The sequence below is a fragment of the Meriones unguiculatus genome, chromosome 11, assembly GCF_030254825.1.
Source record: "Meriones unguiculatus strain TT.TT164.6M chromosome 11, Bangor_MerUng_6.1, whole genome shotgun sequence".
NCBI lineage: Eukaryota > Metazoa > Chordata > Mammalia > Rodentia > Muridae > Meriones > Meriones unguiculatus.
Genome location: NC_083359.1, coordinates 19,647,443 through 19,666,586, shown reverse-complemented (window position 1 = coordinate 19,666,586; position 19,144 = coordinate 19,647,443). Strand labels below are relative to the sequence as shown.

The following is a 19,144-nucleotide window of genomic DNA, read 5'->3' as shown; positions in this document are numbered from 1 at the left end:
CTGGGAATGCTACCCATCTACAAGCCAGGAACCAGGAACTTCCCTCCTGGAATGAGCTGACCGGCTCTTCAGCCTTCGTGGGGGAGAACGCGCCACCTTGCATGTTCTGTTCCTTGTGATGGGGAAGAGAGTGTCCCCAGGGGCTGCATATATGACGATGCATGGTTGTGAATGTGATTTCTACAGAAGAAGCACTGAGGGATTAATGATGGTGGAAGCCTAGCCTGTCACAGCCTTTCGGGGCTGAGGCTGGCCACAGCCAGAGAGTATCCATGGTGCTGCCTTTCCTCTCAGGACCCATGGAATTGCTCAATATGTTGTTCACCATTGTCAGGACAGTAGTCTTTAAGTGGTGGGATGTCCTAGTGGAGGAAAAGAAATGAACTTTCAAGTATATAAGCAGAAATTATAAGCATAGTGCTTTTACAGAGCACAGAATTAATACCCTGAGAAATCCAGACAAAAGCTGGGCAAGGATCAGGATGCACAGTTCGATAATAAGGTTGTGGCAGATACACCCTAATGCGGTAGCTACAGAGGACTGGCCAGGAACAGGAAATGGGTCAGAGCATTTGGTAAGTGGCCTCAGAGCCTCATTTTGAGTGAGCCACTGACTCCTATGGACACTTTACTATGGTTTGGAATGGCTAGAGGGTAATGGCTATCAGGGAAAAGTTCCTCTTTAGGTATCACGCCAGGGTCACAGTTAGTGAGGCCTTGAACAACTAACTGGGTGATACAGTACCTTTGAGAGCTTTTGCCTCCAGAAAGAGACCTTGAATTCTGAAAGCTGGGTTTGGGTGCAAAATCTAGAATCACAGTCCCTGCTGATTTTTGCAACTCTGATTTGCATTATGAATGAGGTCCAGGGTGGTGATAACAAGGAACATGGTGATAAGAGTTGGAGCTAAGTCAGGAGAGTGTCACACAATTCAAGTGAACCTTCCCTAAAGAACACAGGGAAGGAGCCAGTGGGCAGGTAGACCCAGGAGATTTGACAAAAGGTGGCTGAAACATAAGTAGGATCTCGAGCATAATTTAAATGACTCTTGACTCAGGTCTGGCTTGCACCTGCTTTACACTAGGAACCAGGAACGTGGATGAGGGGAGACAAAGGGTTCTATTAAAGACAGCAACTTCCTTATATCAGAAAATCTAGAAGAAATATATTGGGACCATTTTCTTCCCTTTTGGTTCCTTTGCTTCTCAATCTTAAGAGTTATAATTTTATAATTCTTTTAACAAATGGTAAGTTTGATAACTGACATTTATACTTTTGAGGAAGTTTCATTTCCATTCTAATAGTTGGTAATTCATGCCAATAAAAAAGTACTTTATTCAGCTGAGGCAGTGCTAGAGAGTAAGGTGTTTTCACCCTTCTTAAAATTCTCAAAACTCATGGCATTGCGAAACCTGGCTCTCAGTAAATACAACCGCCCTGACAAAGGGCTTTGTTGTGATTCTCTCTGCGTTCTCTTATATCCCATAACTAATGGCATCGTTCCCACAGCATTTCCGTGGGAACCACATTCATATCATTTTCCTCCAGTGTGGTGCCTCTGATGCTGGATGAGGTTCGCAGTCTGGTTGAAAGCTTTCCCACACCTGTTACATTTGTAAGGCTTCTCTCCCGTGTGAATCCTGAGGTGCTGAGTGAGGTGTGTGCTTCGGATAAACGCTTTCCCGCAGGCTTTACAGGTATATGGTTTTTCTCTCGTGTGGATTCTCTTATGTTGGGTAAGGGCTGAATGGTCGCTGAAGGCTTTCTCACAGGTGTTACATGTGAAAGGCTTTTCCCCAGTGTGGACTCTCTGGTGCTGGGCGAGGGCTGACTGGTCCCTGAATGCCTTCTCACACAAGCCACACCGGCAGGGTTTCTCGCCAGTGTGAATTTTCCGATGTCTCGCAAAGGATGAATTATCCCTGAATGCTTTGCCACACTCGCTGCATTTATATGGTTTCTCCCCGGTGTGAATTCTCTGGTGTTCAGTCAGGGAAGAGTTCACCCTGAAGGCCTTCCCACACTCACTGCATTCAAAGGGTTTCTCTCCAGTGTGTATTCTCTGATGCTGAAGAAAACTTGTACTCTGACTGAAGGCCTTCCCGCATTCATTACATTTATAGGGTTTCTCACCACTGTGAATATTCTGGTGTTTGGTAAGATGTGCTCTGCAAACGAAAGCTCTGTCACAAATGTCACACTGGAAAGGTTTCTCTCCAGTATGTATTCTCTCATGGTGGGAAAGATGTATGTTCCGGATAAAGGCTTTTCCACAGACGTTGCATTCAAAAGGCTTTTCTCCAGTGTGGATTTTCTGGTGGTAGGTAAGCGAAGAGCTCACTGAGAAGGCCTTGCCACAGTCTTTACATTCGTACGGCTTCTCGCCGGTGTGAATTCTTTGGTGATGGATAAGGTGTGTACTCTGGTGAAAGGCTTTCCCACATTCTCTACATTCATAGCGCTTGTCTTTAAGTGGTGTTTTCTGACTCGTGTTGAGTTTTTCAGTATGAATTTTCTGATGTTTCTTAAGGGCAGAACTCTTACAGAAGGCTCTTCCACACTCACCGCATTCAAAAGCTTTTTTGCTTGCTGGAGATCTCTGACTTTGCACGGATAACGGACTCACTGGGCAGCCCTTCTCCGACTCCTGGACTTTCTGTTCACCGAGCTCTGATGGAGTGTTCTGTTGGGTGAGGATCACCTGCCGCAAACTGACCTCCTGACCTTCCCAGCATTGCCAGTCTAACAGGTCAGCACACTCCAGGTGACTCTCTCTGGCGACTCTCTCCTTCAGTATCCACTGATCTGGTCCTTTCTTAGGGATGCCTGCCTTGAGAAATTTCTTACTCATGGTCATTGTAATCCCTCCTGAAAGATATTGAAAACAGACATGTCACTTTTACCCGTGTGGAACAGCTTGATGGAATGAAATGAACAGTCTGTGGACAGTGCTAACAAAGAAACTGCAGCGGAACACATACAGTGGTAATATGAAGGGCAAGAGCCAGAGAAGTGAACTCAGTATTATGGAGGCTTATTGAATGCCGTACATTATTTGGGAGCTTGATTTCAAAGATCCTGCATCAGGGTTGGGATTCTGAGAACAGCACTTATTTTGTTTGTGATTAAACAGATTTTTATCTGACCTTTAAAGCTCAAAAATATCTAATACAGCCCATGGAGGATGACTCATGCTTGTAATTCCAACATTTGAGAAGTTGAGGCAGGAAGATCACTGTGGGTTTGAGGCTGACCTGGGTTAAAGAGTAAGATTTTGGGGCTGGAGATATAGCTTAGCTGCTATGAACATTGGCTGCTTTTCCACAAGATCCAGGTTCAATTCCCAGCACTCACATAATCGCTAACATCGGCCTATTACTCCAGTTCCAGGGTATGAATGCCCTCTTCTGATCTTTGCATGGGCCAGTCATGCACACATACACATAGGCAAATACATGTGCACACACACACACATTAATAATAAAATGTTTTTAGGAAGAGAGAGAAGATTCTGTCTCAAAAAATTCTCTAGAGAGAGATATTAAATTTTAATGGGGAGGATGTGGGAGAGAAGACAAAAGAACATGATCAAATTATATTATATAAAAATTTTAATCAAAGAATGCACACAAAAATGCAATAAAGAAAAGACTTAAAAGCAGGCATGGTGATGCATGCCTTTAACCACAGCACTCAGGGAGGCCGAGGCAGTGGATCTCTGTGAATTTGAGGCTAGTCTGGTCTACAGAGAGTCCAGGACAGCCAAGGCTACACAGAGAAACCCTGTCTCAAAACAAAACAAAACAACATTAATAAAAAATTAATTAAAAAAATAAAATAAAAAGGAAAAAAAACCAACCTTAAAAGATCTCTAATGCAGACCATACTGTGCTAAGAAATAAGGAGTGTGCGTGGCTATTGTGTCTGGTGATAGGGTCTTTATGACAACCCCAATGTTGCCAAAACAAAACTCTGAATCTAGAGGTGAACACTTTGTAGGAAGCAACCCTCGAGGCCAACACCAGTGCTTTTATGTTTTTCCAGACCTCTTTGAGTATTTAGATAACCAGAAGTTAACTTGCTCCCTGGGCTGTGTGAAATGCTCATGTATAGTAATGAAAGAAGGATATTCAACTGCATGTGCAGAAGCAGTGGCCCCGAACATGACACTGTGACATCTGCATGAGGAAAACACCATAGTGACACAAGAGCCCATCTGTGAGACAGAATCTGGTATTTCAGGAAGGGGAATCTGTGAGTCCGGGGAAAAGAGCTTAATGGTCATTCATAAATAGGAGTTTTACCTGAGAAGTAGATATGGCCCCATGGATTATCTAACCAAATAATCCCTTGAGCCAAACAACAAGTCTGTACCTACTCAACAGCTTTAAAAGGATCAAATTGCCAAACTCAAAAGAGAAAGTCAACCAGAAAGAGAAAACATCTCCAAAGAGTAAACATGAGATAGATAGTGCCCTGAAAATAAATAAGAGACAGTGCCAACAGCAAGCCTGTGCTCAAAGAAAACCACAAAAAAGACATGCGTAGAAACACAAAATGTAAGGAATAAGTAGCAGAAAAAGTAAATTTTGGACAATAAATACTGATTATATTATATAATAATAATACTTCCTTGGCATTTGTAGGATTAAAATACACAGGAAATCCAGTACTCGGGTCGGAAGAGGCAGGCAGATCTCTATGAGATTGAGGCCAGCAGGTTCACAGAGCTAGTCCAGGATAGCCAAGGCTACACAGAGAAAATCTGTCTCAAAACAAAAACAAAACAAAAAAACCCCAAAACAAAAACAAACAAACAACAACAACAAAAAACCCACCACCACCACCACCACCAACAACGACAACAACACAAAAGAGTGTACAAGGAGACATTTTAATACTGAAAGGTGCAAGCATTGCCAGGAGTTTTCCTTTGCTTTGAGACAGCATCTCGGGTGTCCCAGCCAGCCTCAAACTCACCATGTATCTAACAATGACCTTGAACTCTCAGTCCCCCCACCTTTACCTCCCACGTGCTGGATTACCGGCAACTGCATAAACCTGGCAACACAAAGCCGGGTTGGTGCATGTTAGGCAAGTACTCAGCCCACTGAGCTACGTCCCCAGTCCTGTATGAGAACAAATAAGAACATTATTTTGGATAATAAAAAGCTAGTTTTAAATATTACATTTACCACTAAAAAGCTAAAGAGTGTAAATCAACAAGCTAATACAGGATAAAAGCAAGCGGGGCAATAATATCTCTCTTCCCAGGAGAAGGGAAGAAAGATAAAAAAGAATTTAAAGCAGGTGAATAAACAGTCTGAATAGAAGGGCAGACTCCAAACTCCACACACTGAGTCACTAATCTAAACAGAGCCCAGCTCCAGGCCACCAGAAAAGAGACAGGAGAACACAAACACTGAAATAAGGCTGGAAAGGATTTAAAATGGAAAAGAAAGATGGTGCTTATACTAGTACAAAGCAATCCAACAGCATTAGAGAAAACAGACTATTGTCAAAGGGGCATTTCGCCAGGAACGTGATAGGACCGTCTCCACCTGTGTGCACACAACGGCAGACCTTCAAAATGTTCAAAGCCAAAATCAGAGTGAACAGAAAGAAAGTGATGCATTTCTACATTACTGACACATCAAAGGAGAAGCCATGACCACAATTAGAAATCTTCTGAACTGGTAGTACAGATATAAATGGGAGCTCACAGAACAGCAAAGCTTTCAAATGTAGGAAATACATGGATATATTGACTAACAATCTCAAAAAGAATCGAAAAAGGGGAAATTAAATCTGATGAAAACAGGAAATAATAAAGGAAACAGGCTACCAAGGGATTTAAAAAGTAGGAATTAAAGAACCTGATAAGCCTTTGGCAAGACAAGTGAAGAGGGGAAAGAAGGCCACGTTACCAGAACTTCCAGAACTACCTTCGGTTCTCGGTAGTGTTCATGTGAGGTGCCTGTGTGGGTTCTCTTCGCCTTTCTCCACTTAGGGTGTATAGTACTTCATGTGGTAAGGCAGCATCAGGACAGATTCCACAAAGTAATGTATAGTAATGAAATAAGGATATTCAGGTAAAAATGTAATGGGACAGTACGGCAGTAACGATTCCTAGACTCAAACTTCTAGGGCAACGTAACAACCTTAATACACAAAACGAAGTCTAAATGGGCCTGTATCTAAGAAATATACAGAACCACCAGCTTAAACTTTCTCACAGAGAAAATCTCGGGGACAGATGGCAGCATGAGCGGATTCTTCTAGATGTTTAAGGAAGAAAAACAGCAATCACAGGGTCCTCCAAAGAAATGAAAAATGGTTTCAAACTGGGTTTATAAACCTAGTGGAGGCCACCAAGGGTGCTGTTATCATTTTTATTCAACATTATACATATAGCATAAAGCTGAATAAAAATGATAATAGTATACGTCATAGTACAAGGTAAAGAAAAAGTAAATAAAAGACTGGGAGTTGGGTCAGGGAATAAGAGTGCTTACCACACAAGCACGAGGACTTGAGTTCGAATTCGCAGCACCCAGTGTGGGAAATGAACACAGGAGGATGGATGGCCTTTGCTGCCAGCCTAGCTACAGGTTTAGTGAGCGACTCTGTCAAAGGAGTAAAGATGAGAGTGATAGAGGAGGTCATGATTCTTCCTCTGGCTGCACACACACACACACACACACACACACACACACGCACACCCCACACACACCATACCTCCAAAATAACAATGACAACAAAGTACATAATATCTTGAGTTAGATGGAATGGACAGTCTATAGTCTCAGCAATCAGGAGGCAGAGGCAGGAGGATCATAAACTCAAGGCAAACCCAGGCTATATAAAGAGTTCCAGACCAGCCTGAATTACATAGCAAGACCCTACCTTAAAAAATCAAAATTGATTAAAATTTGGAAAAGAAGAAATAAAAATGTCATCATTTGATATGGCTATGTTTATATAAAATGCAAAATAAGAATTACTTAGGGAATGTAATAACTACAGTGTATCACATATCAGCAATAATAACTAGAATGTGATCCTCTCAAAAGACAAATATTTACATCAAAAGCAACAATGCTGGGAAGGAAATACGGCAGGGCAAAAGATGCACAGGGCTGCACCCCTCAGACAACAGCATTTCAGAGAAATAAACGAAAGCCTAAAAGCAGTAGTGATATACCATAGCCAAAGGAATGGAATACTCTAAACTCTGGACTTAAACTATACATTCGGGAAAATTCTGATCAAAATCTTAATAACACTGGCTATAACTCTGGAGTAATTGCACGTGCTAGGATAGCATGAGATCAGACAGGGAGTGTAAAGGATGCTCCAGAAACACTCATGGACCAGAATACAGGACCAGGAGGGCATGGTGCACTTGGGGAAAGTGTAAGTGATCCTGGTCAGCTGGACACCCATAGAGAAAATGAAACGGCCTAAAGATGAAAGACAAAGTAACGAAGCTGCTAGAGTAAACAGATTTTCATGAGTTTAAGATACCTTCAAAAAAGGCACAAGGGGCCGGGGAGGTGGGCTAGGTGGGTAAAAGTGCTTGTTGCTTACGCCTAATTGCAGAACTCAGCTACAAAGGCAGATGTAGCGGTTTGGATCTGTAGTCCCTGCACTCCTGGGGAGATGGGACTTGGTAACAGTAGTACTTCCCGGAAGCTTGCAGGCCAGCTAGCCTGGAATATGAGGTCAAGAGCAGGAACAAGAGAGACCCTGCCTCAAAAACAAGGTGAAGGAGAAAATCCAATCCTGGAAAGCTGCCTTCTGACCTCTTCTCCCATTGCCCCTCCACAATACTTTCTTAAAAAGACATAAGCATTAGCCACAGGAAGCAAAATCAAAACTGTCACGCATTAAACTACCTTAAAAATCAAAACTTATCAGATGGCACCACTGTGCAGAGTTGGAACTGAAATCCTCACGATGCAACCCTCTAAACCAACAAGAGAAGGCCAGGCAGCTTGACAGAAAGGGAGAGAAGTGTTGGATGTTTCACATAAATAAAAAAGACGACAGGCCTCCGTGTCATTGATTAAGACACTCCACACATCATCCTGAAGGGTGCCCCTTGTTCCTGACCCCTTCCTGTTTTGTGCCTTAGCTTCTAGGCTACCATGGAGTGGAAGCTTTCCTCCCCAGTGCTCTACGGTGTTTCTGTCTTGCCACAGGCTCTAAAGCAATGGGATCAGCTCACCATGGAATAGAGACCTTGAAACTGAGTCACAATGAGCCTTACTTCCGCCTGAATCATTTCTCTCAGTTATCTTGCCATAGCAACAAAATGTGACTCATAAAAGAAGCTCAGGAAATACTGGAAGAAAACAAAGATAGTGGGGCTAAAGGAATGGCTCAGCATCTGTTTTCAGTACCTGTGGTGGTGGTGGTGGTTGTGGTAGGGGTTATGGGTAGGAGTGACTCACAACTGCCTTTAACTCCAGCTAGAGTGGAATCTGATGCCCTCATTTGATCTCTGGGAACGCTACACATACATGCACACTCCCCCACCCCCCACAACTAAAATCATAATAAAACAAAGCAGGGCTTGGTGGCAAGTACCACTAGGGGAGGCAGAGGCAGGGGGATCGCTGAGTTCGAGGCCATCCTGGTCTACAGAGTGAGTTCTAAGATAGTCAGGACTACACAGATTAAATCCTGTCTCGAAAAAAACAAAATAAAAGGAAACCAAACAACAACATTTAACACCAAGCTAGTGGCTTTCTGGTATATTAGGAAGAAGATGCGAGAGGAACCATACTGGACCTCACAGGTGGGGCTAGATCTCATATCTTAAGTTGGGTGGTAGGATGTGAGTTTTGCATCTTTACCACTGTTTAAACTGCTTAGAGCTGAGTGGTGGAGTGCTTACCCAGCCAGCATGCATGAGGCTCTGGGTTCAATCACCAATACTGAAAAATAGAAGTAAGACTGTTGCCAGACAAAGGAGCACATAACTTCAGCACATGAAACTTCAAAAAAAACTGTGTTATTTTTATAGTCAGTGTACAATTTTCAAAATAAGTGTACTTTAAGGCCAGAACCCGCTAAGTACAGAAATAAAATTGTAACCTAGAAGGCCAATATATCAGCTCTAAAAATATTCCCAGCAAATTTGAGATGGAGAATCGGAGGACATAATACACAATTAAAATGAAAATGAAGCCGGGCATGGTGCATGGTATTTGCTTTTAATTCCAGCACTCAGGAGGCAGAGGCTGGCGGATCCTTCCTGAGCTCAGGGCCAGTCTGGTCTACAGAGTGAGTTTCAGGACAGCCAAGGTTATAGAGAAACCCTGTCTCAAAAAACGAAAATAGAACAAGAAAAATGGGGTGGGGATGGTGGCTCAGTAGGTAAGAGTGCTTGCTGCAGATGTGTGGGAACCTGAGTTTGGATCCCTAACACCACATAAAGGCTGAGTGAGGCCACAAGCAGCTGTAACCCCAGCACTGAGGAGGAGGGCGATAGAGAGAGGAAAATCACTGGGGCTTGCTGGCCACAAGCCTAGGTGAAAAACAGCAAGCTCCAGGTTCAGTGATAAAGCCTGCCCCAAGGGTATAAGACATCCTTTGGCCTCTGCATATGTGGGCACCTGTACACACACACACACACACACACACACACACAAATAAAATTATAAATGAAAATCTGAATAATTATACACAGATCAAAAAAGAGAATTGAAAGCTAAAGGGTATGAGACATTAATAAATGAGGGAGGAAGCATAAAAATGACTAGCAGCTTCTTGAGATAAGAGGTCTGGTAGTTTCCTTGGGACCCAATTAATGTGGAAAAGGGAAGTGGATACAACAGCTTTGGGATCAGTTGGGTTTGTGCTAATGCTAACCTTCCGTCCAAGAGCAGCAGCAGTCCAAACTCATTATCTTCCCTGGGTGGGGTTAGCTGCAGGGGGCATCTATCACTCATGCTTTGAAGGACATCACCCCAGACCACCCTGTGCAGTACTTAACTGTCAGTTCTCTCTGTCAGCTTGTGGCCCAGAGAATAGGAAACGTAAAAAGCAAAGCCATGTATCATGATGCTTGTCTTTCTGTGATTAAAAATAACTGCCTAAGAAGGAATGCTGGCAAGAATGTGAGCAAAGAGAAAGCCTTGTTTGCTGCTGCTGGACGTGTCAAGTACAGCCATATGGGAACCAGTGTGGAGATTTCTCAAACAATATTAAAAATAGAATTGCCAGGGGACCCAGCTATCTCATACCTGAACAGATACCCAAAGCACTCTGTGTCCTACCACATCCCATCCATGCTTAATTCACAGCAGCAAGAACATGGAACCAGCTTGGATGTATGTCCATCAACAGATAATGATAATGAAAATGGGGTAAATAATACACAGTGAATCTCATGGAACCACAAAGAAAAATGCAAGTTTCAGGAAAATGGAAGGATAGGGAATGTATTATATTATTGGAGGTAACATGGACTCAGGAAAATTATAGGACAATGGTTGCTCACACCATTAATCCCAGCATTCAGGAGGCAGAAGCAGGTGGACGTCTGAGTTCCAGGCCAGCCTGGATCCTGTTGCAAACAAACAAACAAACAAACAAACAAACTTACATGTTCTCACTCATTACGTCCAGTTTGTAATAGTTCTATAGGTTGTATGTGAGTGTGGGTATAGGCTATGAAGAAACAAGAAAGGAGACCACAACAGGGCAAAGGAAATGTTGAGAAAAAGCGGGCAATCGGATGTACGCAATATGAAAGTGAAAAGGAGGCTGGGGGAGCAGGGAGGTGTGGGGGGGTCAGAGGGATGGGGTGGAAGAGTGTTGGGGTATACTGTGTAAAGGTGTGACTGTATGTTCAATTGTTAATTCTGCACTGGCAGAAAGCTATGGCCCATCTCCGCTCTCATATTCTGTCAATATCTGTTCCTTCCTCACCTGCCTAAGTCAATCTAGAATTGTATCCAACTGGCTTAAATAAAGAACTGCAGCCAATAGCTGGGCAGGAAGATGGAGGCAGAATTTCCAGGAGAGAGAGGGACTCTGGGAGGAAGATGCCAAACATGAGATTTGCCAGGGACGTGGAAAGGAACAGACGTACTGGGGCTGAGCAGAGAGCTAAAGAACTAGCCACGTGGCAGGTCCTGGGCCAGCAGCGTCAGGATAAGTTAGACAGGAGTCTGCCCAGCAAAGGGCCTAAGCTTTAAACATTAGTAAAAAGTCTCATGTCTTATTAAAATTGTTGGTGGGTCTGAAAAGCCTGGCTATAGAAGAGGTTGAGAATCAACAAAACAAATGTTGTTTGAAAATACGATAACGAAACCTAACGCTGTATACAATACTTAAATGATAACTGCCTACGCTAAGCCAAGAGTAATGGGCATAACAATGGAAAACTTTTCATCCAAGACAGCTGAGGATCCCTTGTCTGAAATACCTGGGAGAAGAGTGTTTCGCTATCGTGTTTTCCATTTTGGAATGTCTGCATAATGATTTATCTTTGGGAGGGGACCTAAGACAAACCATGAACCCCTTACATTTATATTCAACTTATACCACCTAAGGCTGTGTGTGTATAGCCTAGTTTCAGTGTCTGAATTTTGACTGTGACCTGTCATCTGAGGTCAGGATCAGTACTTAAAACATTGGGAACGTATGGGCTGGTAAGATGACTTGGTGAGTTAAGGCCTTTGGTTGTCAAAGAACACCAAATGCATGGACTATTCCATAGAGGTGCTTTAATTCTTCATTTCCCTGTAGTGGGGATTGAACCTAGGACCTCATGCATGCTCTCCCACTGAGCTACATCAGTGATAAGTTAAATATATTTTTTTAATAACTGCGATTTTGAGTTATAGTTAAATTCCATCAAACACTGGCTCCTAGATTTGCGACGGGTAGCTATTAACTATAAAATATAAACCTCTGATAAAGTGTAATTAATAATAATAATAATAATAATAATAATAATAAATATAAACCTCTGCCTATTCCACTAGATTAGAGTGGAAAAACAGTAATAAGAGGTCTTGAGAGTTACTTTATAGGTCAAGTAGGGTGGTGTACTCCTCTAATCCCAGCACTCAGAAGGCAGAGGCAGGGGGATCTCTGTGAATTCAAGATTAGCCTGGTCTACATAGCGAGTTCCTGAACAGCCAGGGTTATGTAGAGACTCTGTCTCAAAGGAAAAAAAGAGAAATTTTACAGCCTGTAACACAGTACATGAAAGTGCAATGTTACAGCATCTTAGGTAAGATATGAAGCTTTCTCAAATACTTCAAAGTAGCAGAAAGACACATCCCCATCTCTGAGTCACAGGCCCCAGGGGACTTCTCAGGACAAGCAACAGCTACTGAGCTTCTCTCCATCCCAGGCAGCAAGTCTCACTAGCAGCCACACAGTGCACTAGGTGTGAGCAATATAGCAAAGTGTACAACAGTCCTGTCTCTTCTGGCACCTGTAGCCAAGCACAGAGCCTGGCACAGGATGGCAGTTAAAGGAGGTTGAATATACCTCCATCTGGTTAAAGGGAGGTGAGGGAGGTGAGGACATGAGTGGTTGCTTCATTAGAAAAAGAGGCGCTTCAGTGAATCCAGAACTGCCTCCAGAGTACCGAGAAGTCTCCTCGCTAGAGAAGTCCAGGAGGCTCCTGTACGTTGGATTTAAGACAGACCACTCTACGCAGAGGGCTAATTTTTATAGATTTGCCTTCATTGATGTGTATGAACCTATGTGCAGTGTGCCTGTGGGGGTCAGATAAAGATGCCCTGGAGATGAAGTTCCAGGCAGTTGTGAGCTTGTCCAGTGTGGGTGCTGGGAACTGCAGCTGGGTCTTCTGGAAGAAGGGCAAGCACTCTTAGGTGCTGACCACTTCTCCAGCTTCTGCTAATTTATGTGAAACAAGGAGAGAAAGAAGGGCTCAGACATATACAGACTTTCATGATGAATGTCAGTTTGGAAATGTATGCCGGGGCAATGTGGTACAGGCCTGTCACACTTGCTGAGACTTCACGCCTACTTCCACCAACTGGGATCCTCCCCGTGTCTCCCACATGTATGACCCTTACCAAGAACAAAGCCCTCTGGAGCATCCTCTGACGTGCATTCTGCTTTTTCCAGGTGAACAAACATATCTGGTTTGGACCCCAAGAGTCCTGTTTTTCAAGGAGGAAGAAAAAAAAATTATGACTTATCTTCTTATAATTGAGATAAAAGTCATCGTAAAGATGAGACCTGGTCCTCAGAACTTTCTGGAAATAGTGATTAGACAGGAAGGAGAGCATGTTTGCAAGGGCTGGGGCAAGATGGCTTGGTGCCTGAGACAGAGTCTGTTCCCATGCCCCTCTCACTTGTAACACATCTTTAGGTAAGACTTCAACAGAGCTTGGGGGACACCAATGGGACAGACACATGATAGGAGAGAAGGCAGCAGCATCAGCGAGCCAGACCCCAACCCAATCTGGTGTCCAGGGGTCCCTAACACGTTCTGCGAAGGTGAAGCTCACCCAGCGAGACCAGGTTGCTGTAGTTCTCCAGCATCACGTCCCTGTACAAGGCCCTCTGGGCAGAGCTCAGCTGCCCCCACTCCTCCTGGGTGAAGAGCACAGCCACATCCTTGAAGGTCACCAAGTCCTGGAACAGAGAACCATTTCTTATCAGCCAGGGAATACCGCAGGAAAGTCGAGAATGGCTATCCCAGCTGCTCACGGGGGACCATTAGCCAGCCGGAAGCTGGTGTTCAGGGGCAAGCCAGGCATTTCCTCAGCATCGACTAGTGGCTGAGCCTTGTGCTGAGAGAATACTTCGTCCCCAACTTTGACACCAACTGGAAAGAAGCAGTGAGGTTGTGCGCCAGTTCACTTGCCCACAGCATCTCCCATCTCTCTCCACAGCTCCGATGTAGCTGGTGTAACACATCAGCACAACGCACACTTCCGTGCTTGTGGTGATGGTGGATTCGATAAACAAATGGCACTGGCTGTAGTATTAAAGCATCATGCACACAGGCTAACACTTGATAATTAAACAACATCGATACACTTATCGGACTCTTTTTACATCACCATTTTTGAGTACCAGTAAACCCGAGAAAGCTTTACTGTGGGACATTATGCCATATTTCACCAGCAGCAACTTCACGTGTTTCATGCACACTGGGCGGCCGGGTTGAATGGTTGACCCAGACCATCTAGGTTTGCAGAAATACCCTCTGTGTGTTCGCATAAAGAAGAAACAGCTTCATGATGCGCTCCTCAGAACACACCATGGTTCTCAGTGGCACATGACGGTTATTTTCAGTAAGTCTTCAACTGCTCCTCTGTCCACTCCAACACATGGTGAGTGTACACCACACACACACACACACACACACGCACACACGGAAGTAATCATTCTGTACCATGACACCATGTCTTCTCTGATTATAACTCATCCCTTCCTTGGAAATTCTGAACACAAACAGAATCTCTCTCAGGAACCTGAAATCTAGCATGGAAAACAGCACCTTGCACACTGGTCTTCTAAGCTGACGATGAAGCCAGGGACCTAGTGTGCACCGAGGAAGAGGGGTCAAGAGGAAGCCCAGTAAAGAAAGCAAAGGATCTAAGAGGAAGGACTATAGGTATATTTCCACAGCCAAGGTCTAGTTGTATCTTTGCGTTCGGATATGGGGAGGCAGTTCAGTATCCTTCTGATAAGTGCCTGCTTTAGCTTAAGATAACTGTACCCAAAGCCTGGGTGCACAGGAAGGAGCCAAGAGGCACTGGCTCAAGTGACCCCATGAATGGATTTATCAAGAACTGTCACTCACCTCCGGTTTCTAATAAAGCTCACAGACCTGGCACATTTTATATCCCTAAGCTCTTCTGCAAATTACAGTGGCCTGGATGCGACATAAACAGTGTTTAACTGCCATGCCTCCGACATGGTTCACCCTCCCAGGGCCATATACTTGTCAGCCGGGGTTCATGTGTGGGGAGGAGGGAAACCTTTAAGATGTGGAGCTTACATGGCACATGAGAAGGTTCTTGGAGCTCTGTTCTATTTAGGGTTCAAGGCACATCTTGTGGGAATGGGAGAAACGGGCAGGTCTCCCTGGATTGCAGTGGCTATTACGAGCAGCAGGTTGTTAGGAAGTGAATTTGAACCTTGGACACTCCCGTTTCCTCTCACTATGCAACACTCCCCCACACCCTTCTCTTTCCTGACTCCTGGTACTGTTTGCTACATATGACACCGCACAGAGCCCTTGCTACACACGGCCTCCCAGTCCTGACCCTTGCTACACACGGCCTCCCAGTCCTGACCTTTCACCCTCTAAATAAAGCCCTTTTGATTAAAAAACAAAAGCAAAACCCCAAACAAAACAAAACAAAGACAGAAGGAGAACGAGCAGCCCCCAAGCTAGGACTGGTTGGCGGTTCACCCAGCTTGTCACCTCCCAGAAAGCTAAAGACTCAAAAGCAAAGGGCTTAGAACAGGTTCTGCCTAACGAGGGTGGCCGTACTCAGAGCACTCTTGAGCTCTGAGCCCTACAGAGTCAGACTCTCCCTGCAGCCGAGGCTGGTCTTCAGTTTTCAGTCTTCCCGCTGCAGCCTGGCACATGTTGGGATTACAGATATGAGCCACCATGCCCAGCTCTGTGAGTGAGTGTGCATGTGTGGGTGACTGTGCATGTGAGTTTGTGTGTGTGTAAATGTGTGTGAGTGAGTGTGTGAATGTGTGTGTAGGTAGGTGTGTGTGGGTGTATGAGAATGTGTTGAGTGTTGGTTGTATGTGTGTGTGAGTGTGACTGTGTATGATTGCATGTGAATGTATGTGTTTCTGAGTTTGAGTGTGTGAGTGAATGTGTGTATGAGTGTGGGTGTATGTGTGTGTGTGAATGTGTATGTGAGTGTGTGTGTGGGGTAGTGCTGTAGACTGAACCTAGAGCCTAATCTATGCCAACCAAGTGCTCTACCACAAAGCTATACTCCTAACCTGTAGGATTAGAGTTTTTCAAATATTTTTACTGCTATTAAATATTCATCTGAAACAAAAGTTACATGTTATCTTCAAAATAAATAAATAAATAAATAAATAAATAAATAAAAGTTGTCTGTGAAACCCCATGTTCACAGAAAAAAGTTTGAATTCCTTCTTTTGGCTCCTACATCAGATCCCATCTTCACCATTTTGGATTCCCATCTTACTGGCTACTAGAAAGTGGAAAGGTTTTCATTCCATACTAATCTAGATCCCTGCCCAGCTGTGCCGCCCACACAACTACAGGAAGCTCCAAAGCTCACCATGATAAAGTGTGGGGTGGGAGGCAGCAGCTGAGGTCAGGTGTTTGGGGCAGACTGGAGCGAGAGGAAAGCTTCTGGTTATGAAAGGGTTAAACTTACTTTGTAACCTATATGTCTTCTAAAGCCTATAGTTTTGAGTTTTAGGTCCAGGTTAAGCTAAAGCCTCTTAGTACCTTTCCAGAGAGTGAAGGAATGTGACCCTATCTGTGAGGACAGATATAAAAAAAGGGGCAAGCAGGCAATAACCTTCACTCAGCAAAAGGAGGACCAGACCCTTGTCCTTGAGATAGCGTTTCTTAGCAACAAACCTAGACTTCTTCTGAGTAGCTTTTGACCTCCAGCCAAGAGCCCGCAGCCCTAATCTTCAAGGATGAGCTAACCACCCCCACCTTAAATTGCAGCTGCATCCACACTTGGCAGGACTGGCCAAGCTTAAGCACCTAAGACTAACCAATTATCTTACTTTATAACTTCTTCATCCAATCCTAAATTGCCAAAACTGCAACTTCAAATTTCCCGCAATTTTTCTTTTAAAAACCTAAAGGCCTTTGTCTCCGGGTGCCACTCTTTGCTGACCAGCAGGGGTGACCCCGTTGTACAATGGTTAATAAACCTCTTGCTTTTGCAACGAGTCTTGGTCTGGGGGAGTTTCTGGGAAGGGCGCGATTAAACTCCTGAGCTGTGAGACCCCAGGTCTTACAGTTAGAGCAAACAGCCTTACACCCTTCAAGTCAAGAACACAACTGGGGTGCGGGGCACCACACTGGACAGTTACCTTTCACAACACTGCTTCCTCACTTACCTGGACCAGGGCTGGGAGGTGGCTGACAGCCATCCCTTCTTCTCCGGTGAGCGAAGGACCACCAGGCACAGAGGAGGCGGGTGAGCAGCTTTCCAACTGGGATTTCTCAGGCTAGAAGCATGGGCTCACCTGTGATGAGACGGCAAGGTCAAAGGTCACAGGGAGTGCGCCAGAACATTCACTTCCTGGTGTCCAACGAATTCTTTGGTCTGTTTGCTATCCGTTCCCTACCGCTTCTGAAGGCATTTGTCCTCCCCTATTCTGTAAAGTGACCTGCTCACCGTGCCATTCCTCCTCTGCATCTTTCTTTTAGTCAGGTCCTCCATATCTTCCCGTTCTGTGTCACTTAGCAGAAGGCTTACCCCAGCCACAGTTCTCAAATACTCCCATCCTTTGTCCTTTGCCCCAAAGCTATGCTTTGGAGTCTTAAGACATTCTTTCCCCCGGGACAGCTTGATCCGGATGAGAGGAAAAGAGGAGGGAAGAGAGTCGATGTTTTCTCCTGAAAAGGGAAGGGGGCTAAGCCGGCCAGGTCTTCTTCACCTTGGAAATCTTGCAAGCGAAACTCTTGTGGCCTCAGGATTCTCCTTCTTTGGGTTCGGTGAAGTGACCTGGAGTTTTGTGTGCTGTGTGAGTAGGGGTATGAGGAGGGGTGTGTGTGCGTGTGCGCGCGTGTGTGTGTATGTGTGTTGTTATTCACTCTAGCCACTTTCCAGCGCTCTATCAAGTGAGGGGCCGTGCTGCAGTTGTCCTGTTCTCAAGTTCCTCAGACAGGACTTGGAGCATCACCGGGAATATACCCATCAACTGGGTACAAATGTCTTCCTGAGTCTGCTCCAAGACATGCTAGAGGTCCGGACCCACCCTTCTCCACATGCAATCGGGGTTCTTATCTCTCAGCTCCACCACAGACCCATCTTCTGTGCGGAGACAAATCTCAGTACATTCGCAGCCAAGTTAAGGGCATGGGATCCATGTCCTCTAAAACGGACCGCAACCCACCCTTGCTTGGTCTCCCTTCCGTCTTTACTCTCAGACCTGACCGTCCCTGTCCAGCTCGGCTTTCGACGCTGCTGGTCACCGCGGGGCTGCCTTTTGAGGTGAGTCCACCGCGGCGACCGAGCAGCGCTGCCACAGAGCAGTCAGGACACAATGAGCTGGAGCCTGCAGCCTTCAGCGGAACCGCGCCTGCGCGTTGCTCCGGGACCCAAAGAGCTTGATTCCTACAAACCTTAGAGCGGCTGTACTCGGGTTTCTGGAATCCTTTCCCCAGAGACTTGAAGGTAAAAAGTGATGAAGTGCGCCTGCGCAGGGTGGATTTGTGGGCTTAAACTACAATTCCCAGAAGCCTCCGCCGGACTCACCAATCCGCTCAGCGCTGGCCAGAGACGCGGGCGTGTCTTGGTGGAGACCGCCTGAGACTCCGCGGTGAAATCGGGCCCGGGATGCTGTTATCCCAGGGGAGCTCAACACTGCGACCTGCGACCAAAGCCAGGGAAACTCCAGGAACTGCGTAGGAGGGCCGAACGGCAGGGAAAAGGCTGGAAAGACTGTCAGCATCGCGTTCTCGACAGGCGGCCCGTGCAGCAGCCAGCGAGGGGACGCACGGTGGTGCCCTAGTGCAGTGGCGATGGCAGTGGCAGGGGTGCGGGGAAATAGGGCGAGGCTGCCGCGGAGACGCGCGGGGATAAGAGGTGGAAGGGACAGGAGCGAAGGCCCTGGAAGTCTCAACAAGGTCAGCAAGTCTCTCTGGGATCGCGGGATGGTATTTAGAGAAATTTGGATTTACTTATGATTACTGTATTTTGCTGGGGCCAGGGAGTATGGGTTGATGTGCCAGAGCCTTCCCTTGGAGATATCTAGTTGCCTCTGAATGTGTAGTAAGTACTCACGAAGCAACGTTGTTAGTTTATTTAAAAAAAAGTGAAACAAATTCAATTAAATATGATCTGAAGATTGGCACTTGGGGCTTTCCTGGTCGCCCTTTAGGACGCAATGTCAGTGACTCCATCCCAAGCTTTAAAGATGTCATTCTCTCACTTAGTGAGCACA

General features: G+C 45.3%; 1 protein-coding gene across 1 annotated transcript; it reads right to left on the bottom strand.

Moving 5' to 3' along the window:
- Positions 1-261: 261 nt before the first annotated feature.
- Positions 262-18,384, bottom strand: Znf454 (zinc finger protein 454). Its single transcript, XM_060363767.1, has 5 exons — positions 18,324-18,384; positions 17,093-17,221; positions 13,510-13,636; positions 13,072-13,158; positions 262-2,869 (listed from the first exon to the last, which is right to left on the bottom strand). Exons 2-5 carry the CDS (start codon positions 17,123-17,125, stop codon positions 1,536-1,538), a joined length of 1,581 nt encoding a protein of 526 aa, XP_060219750.1. The 5' UTR covers positions 17,126-17,221; positions 18,324-18,384; the 3' UTR covers positions 262-1,535.
- Between the last annotated feature and the right edge of the window lie 760 nt (positions 18,385-19,144).

What these genes read in the sequence shown, in the direction of transcription:
- Znf454 (XM_060363767.1), bottom strand. Translation starts at nt 17,125, where the DNA reads ATGGCTGTCAGCCACCTCCCAGCCCTGGTCCAG. An exon ending in ACCTCCCAGCCCTGGTCCAG is followed by an intron (nt 13,637 to 17,092) that starts GTAAGTGAGGAA and finishes TCTCTGTTCCAG; the next exon opens with GACTTGGTGACCTTCAAGGA. An exon ending in TCCAGAGGGCTTTGTTCTTG is followed by an intron (nt 2,870 to 13,071) that starts GTAAGGGTCATA and finishes AATATCTTTCAG; the next exon opens with GAGGGATTACAATGACCATG.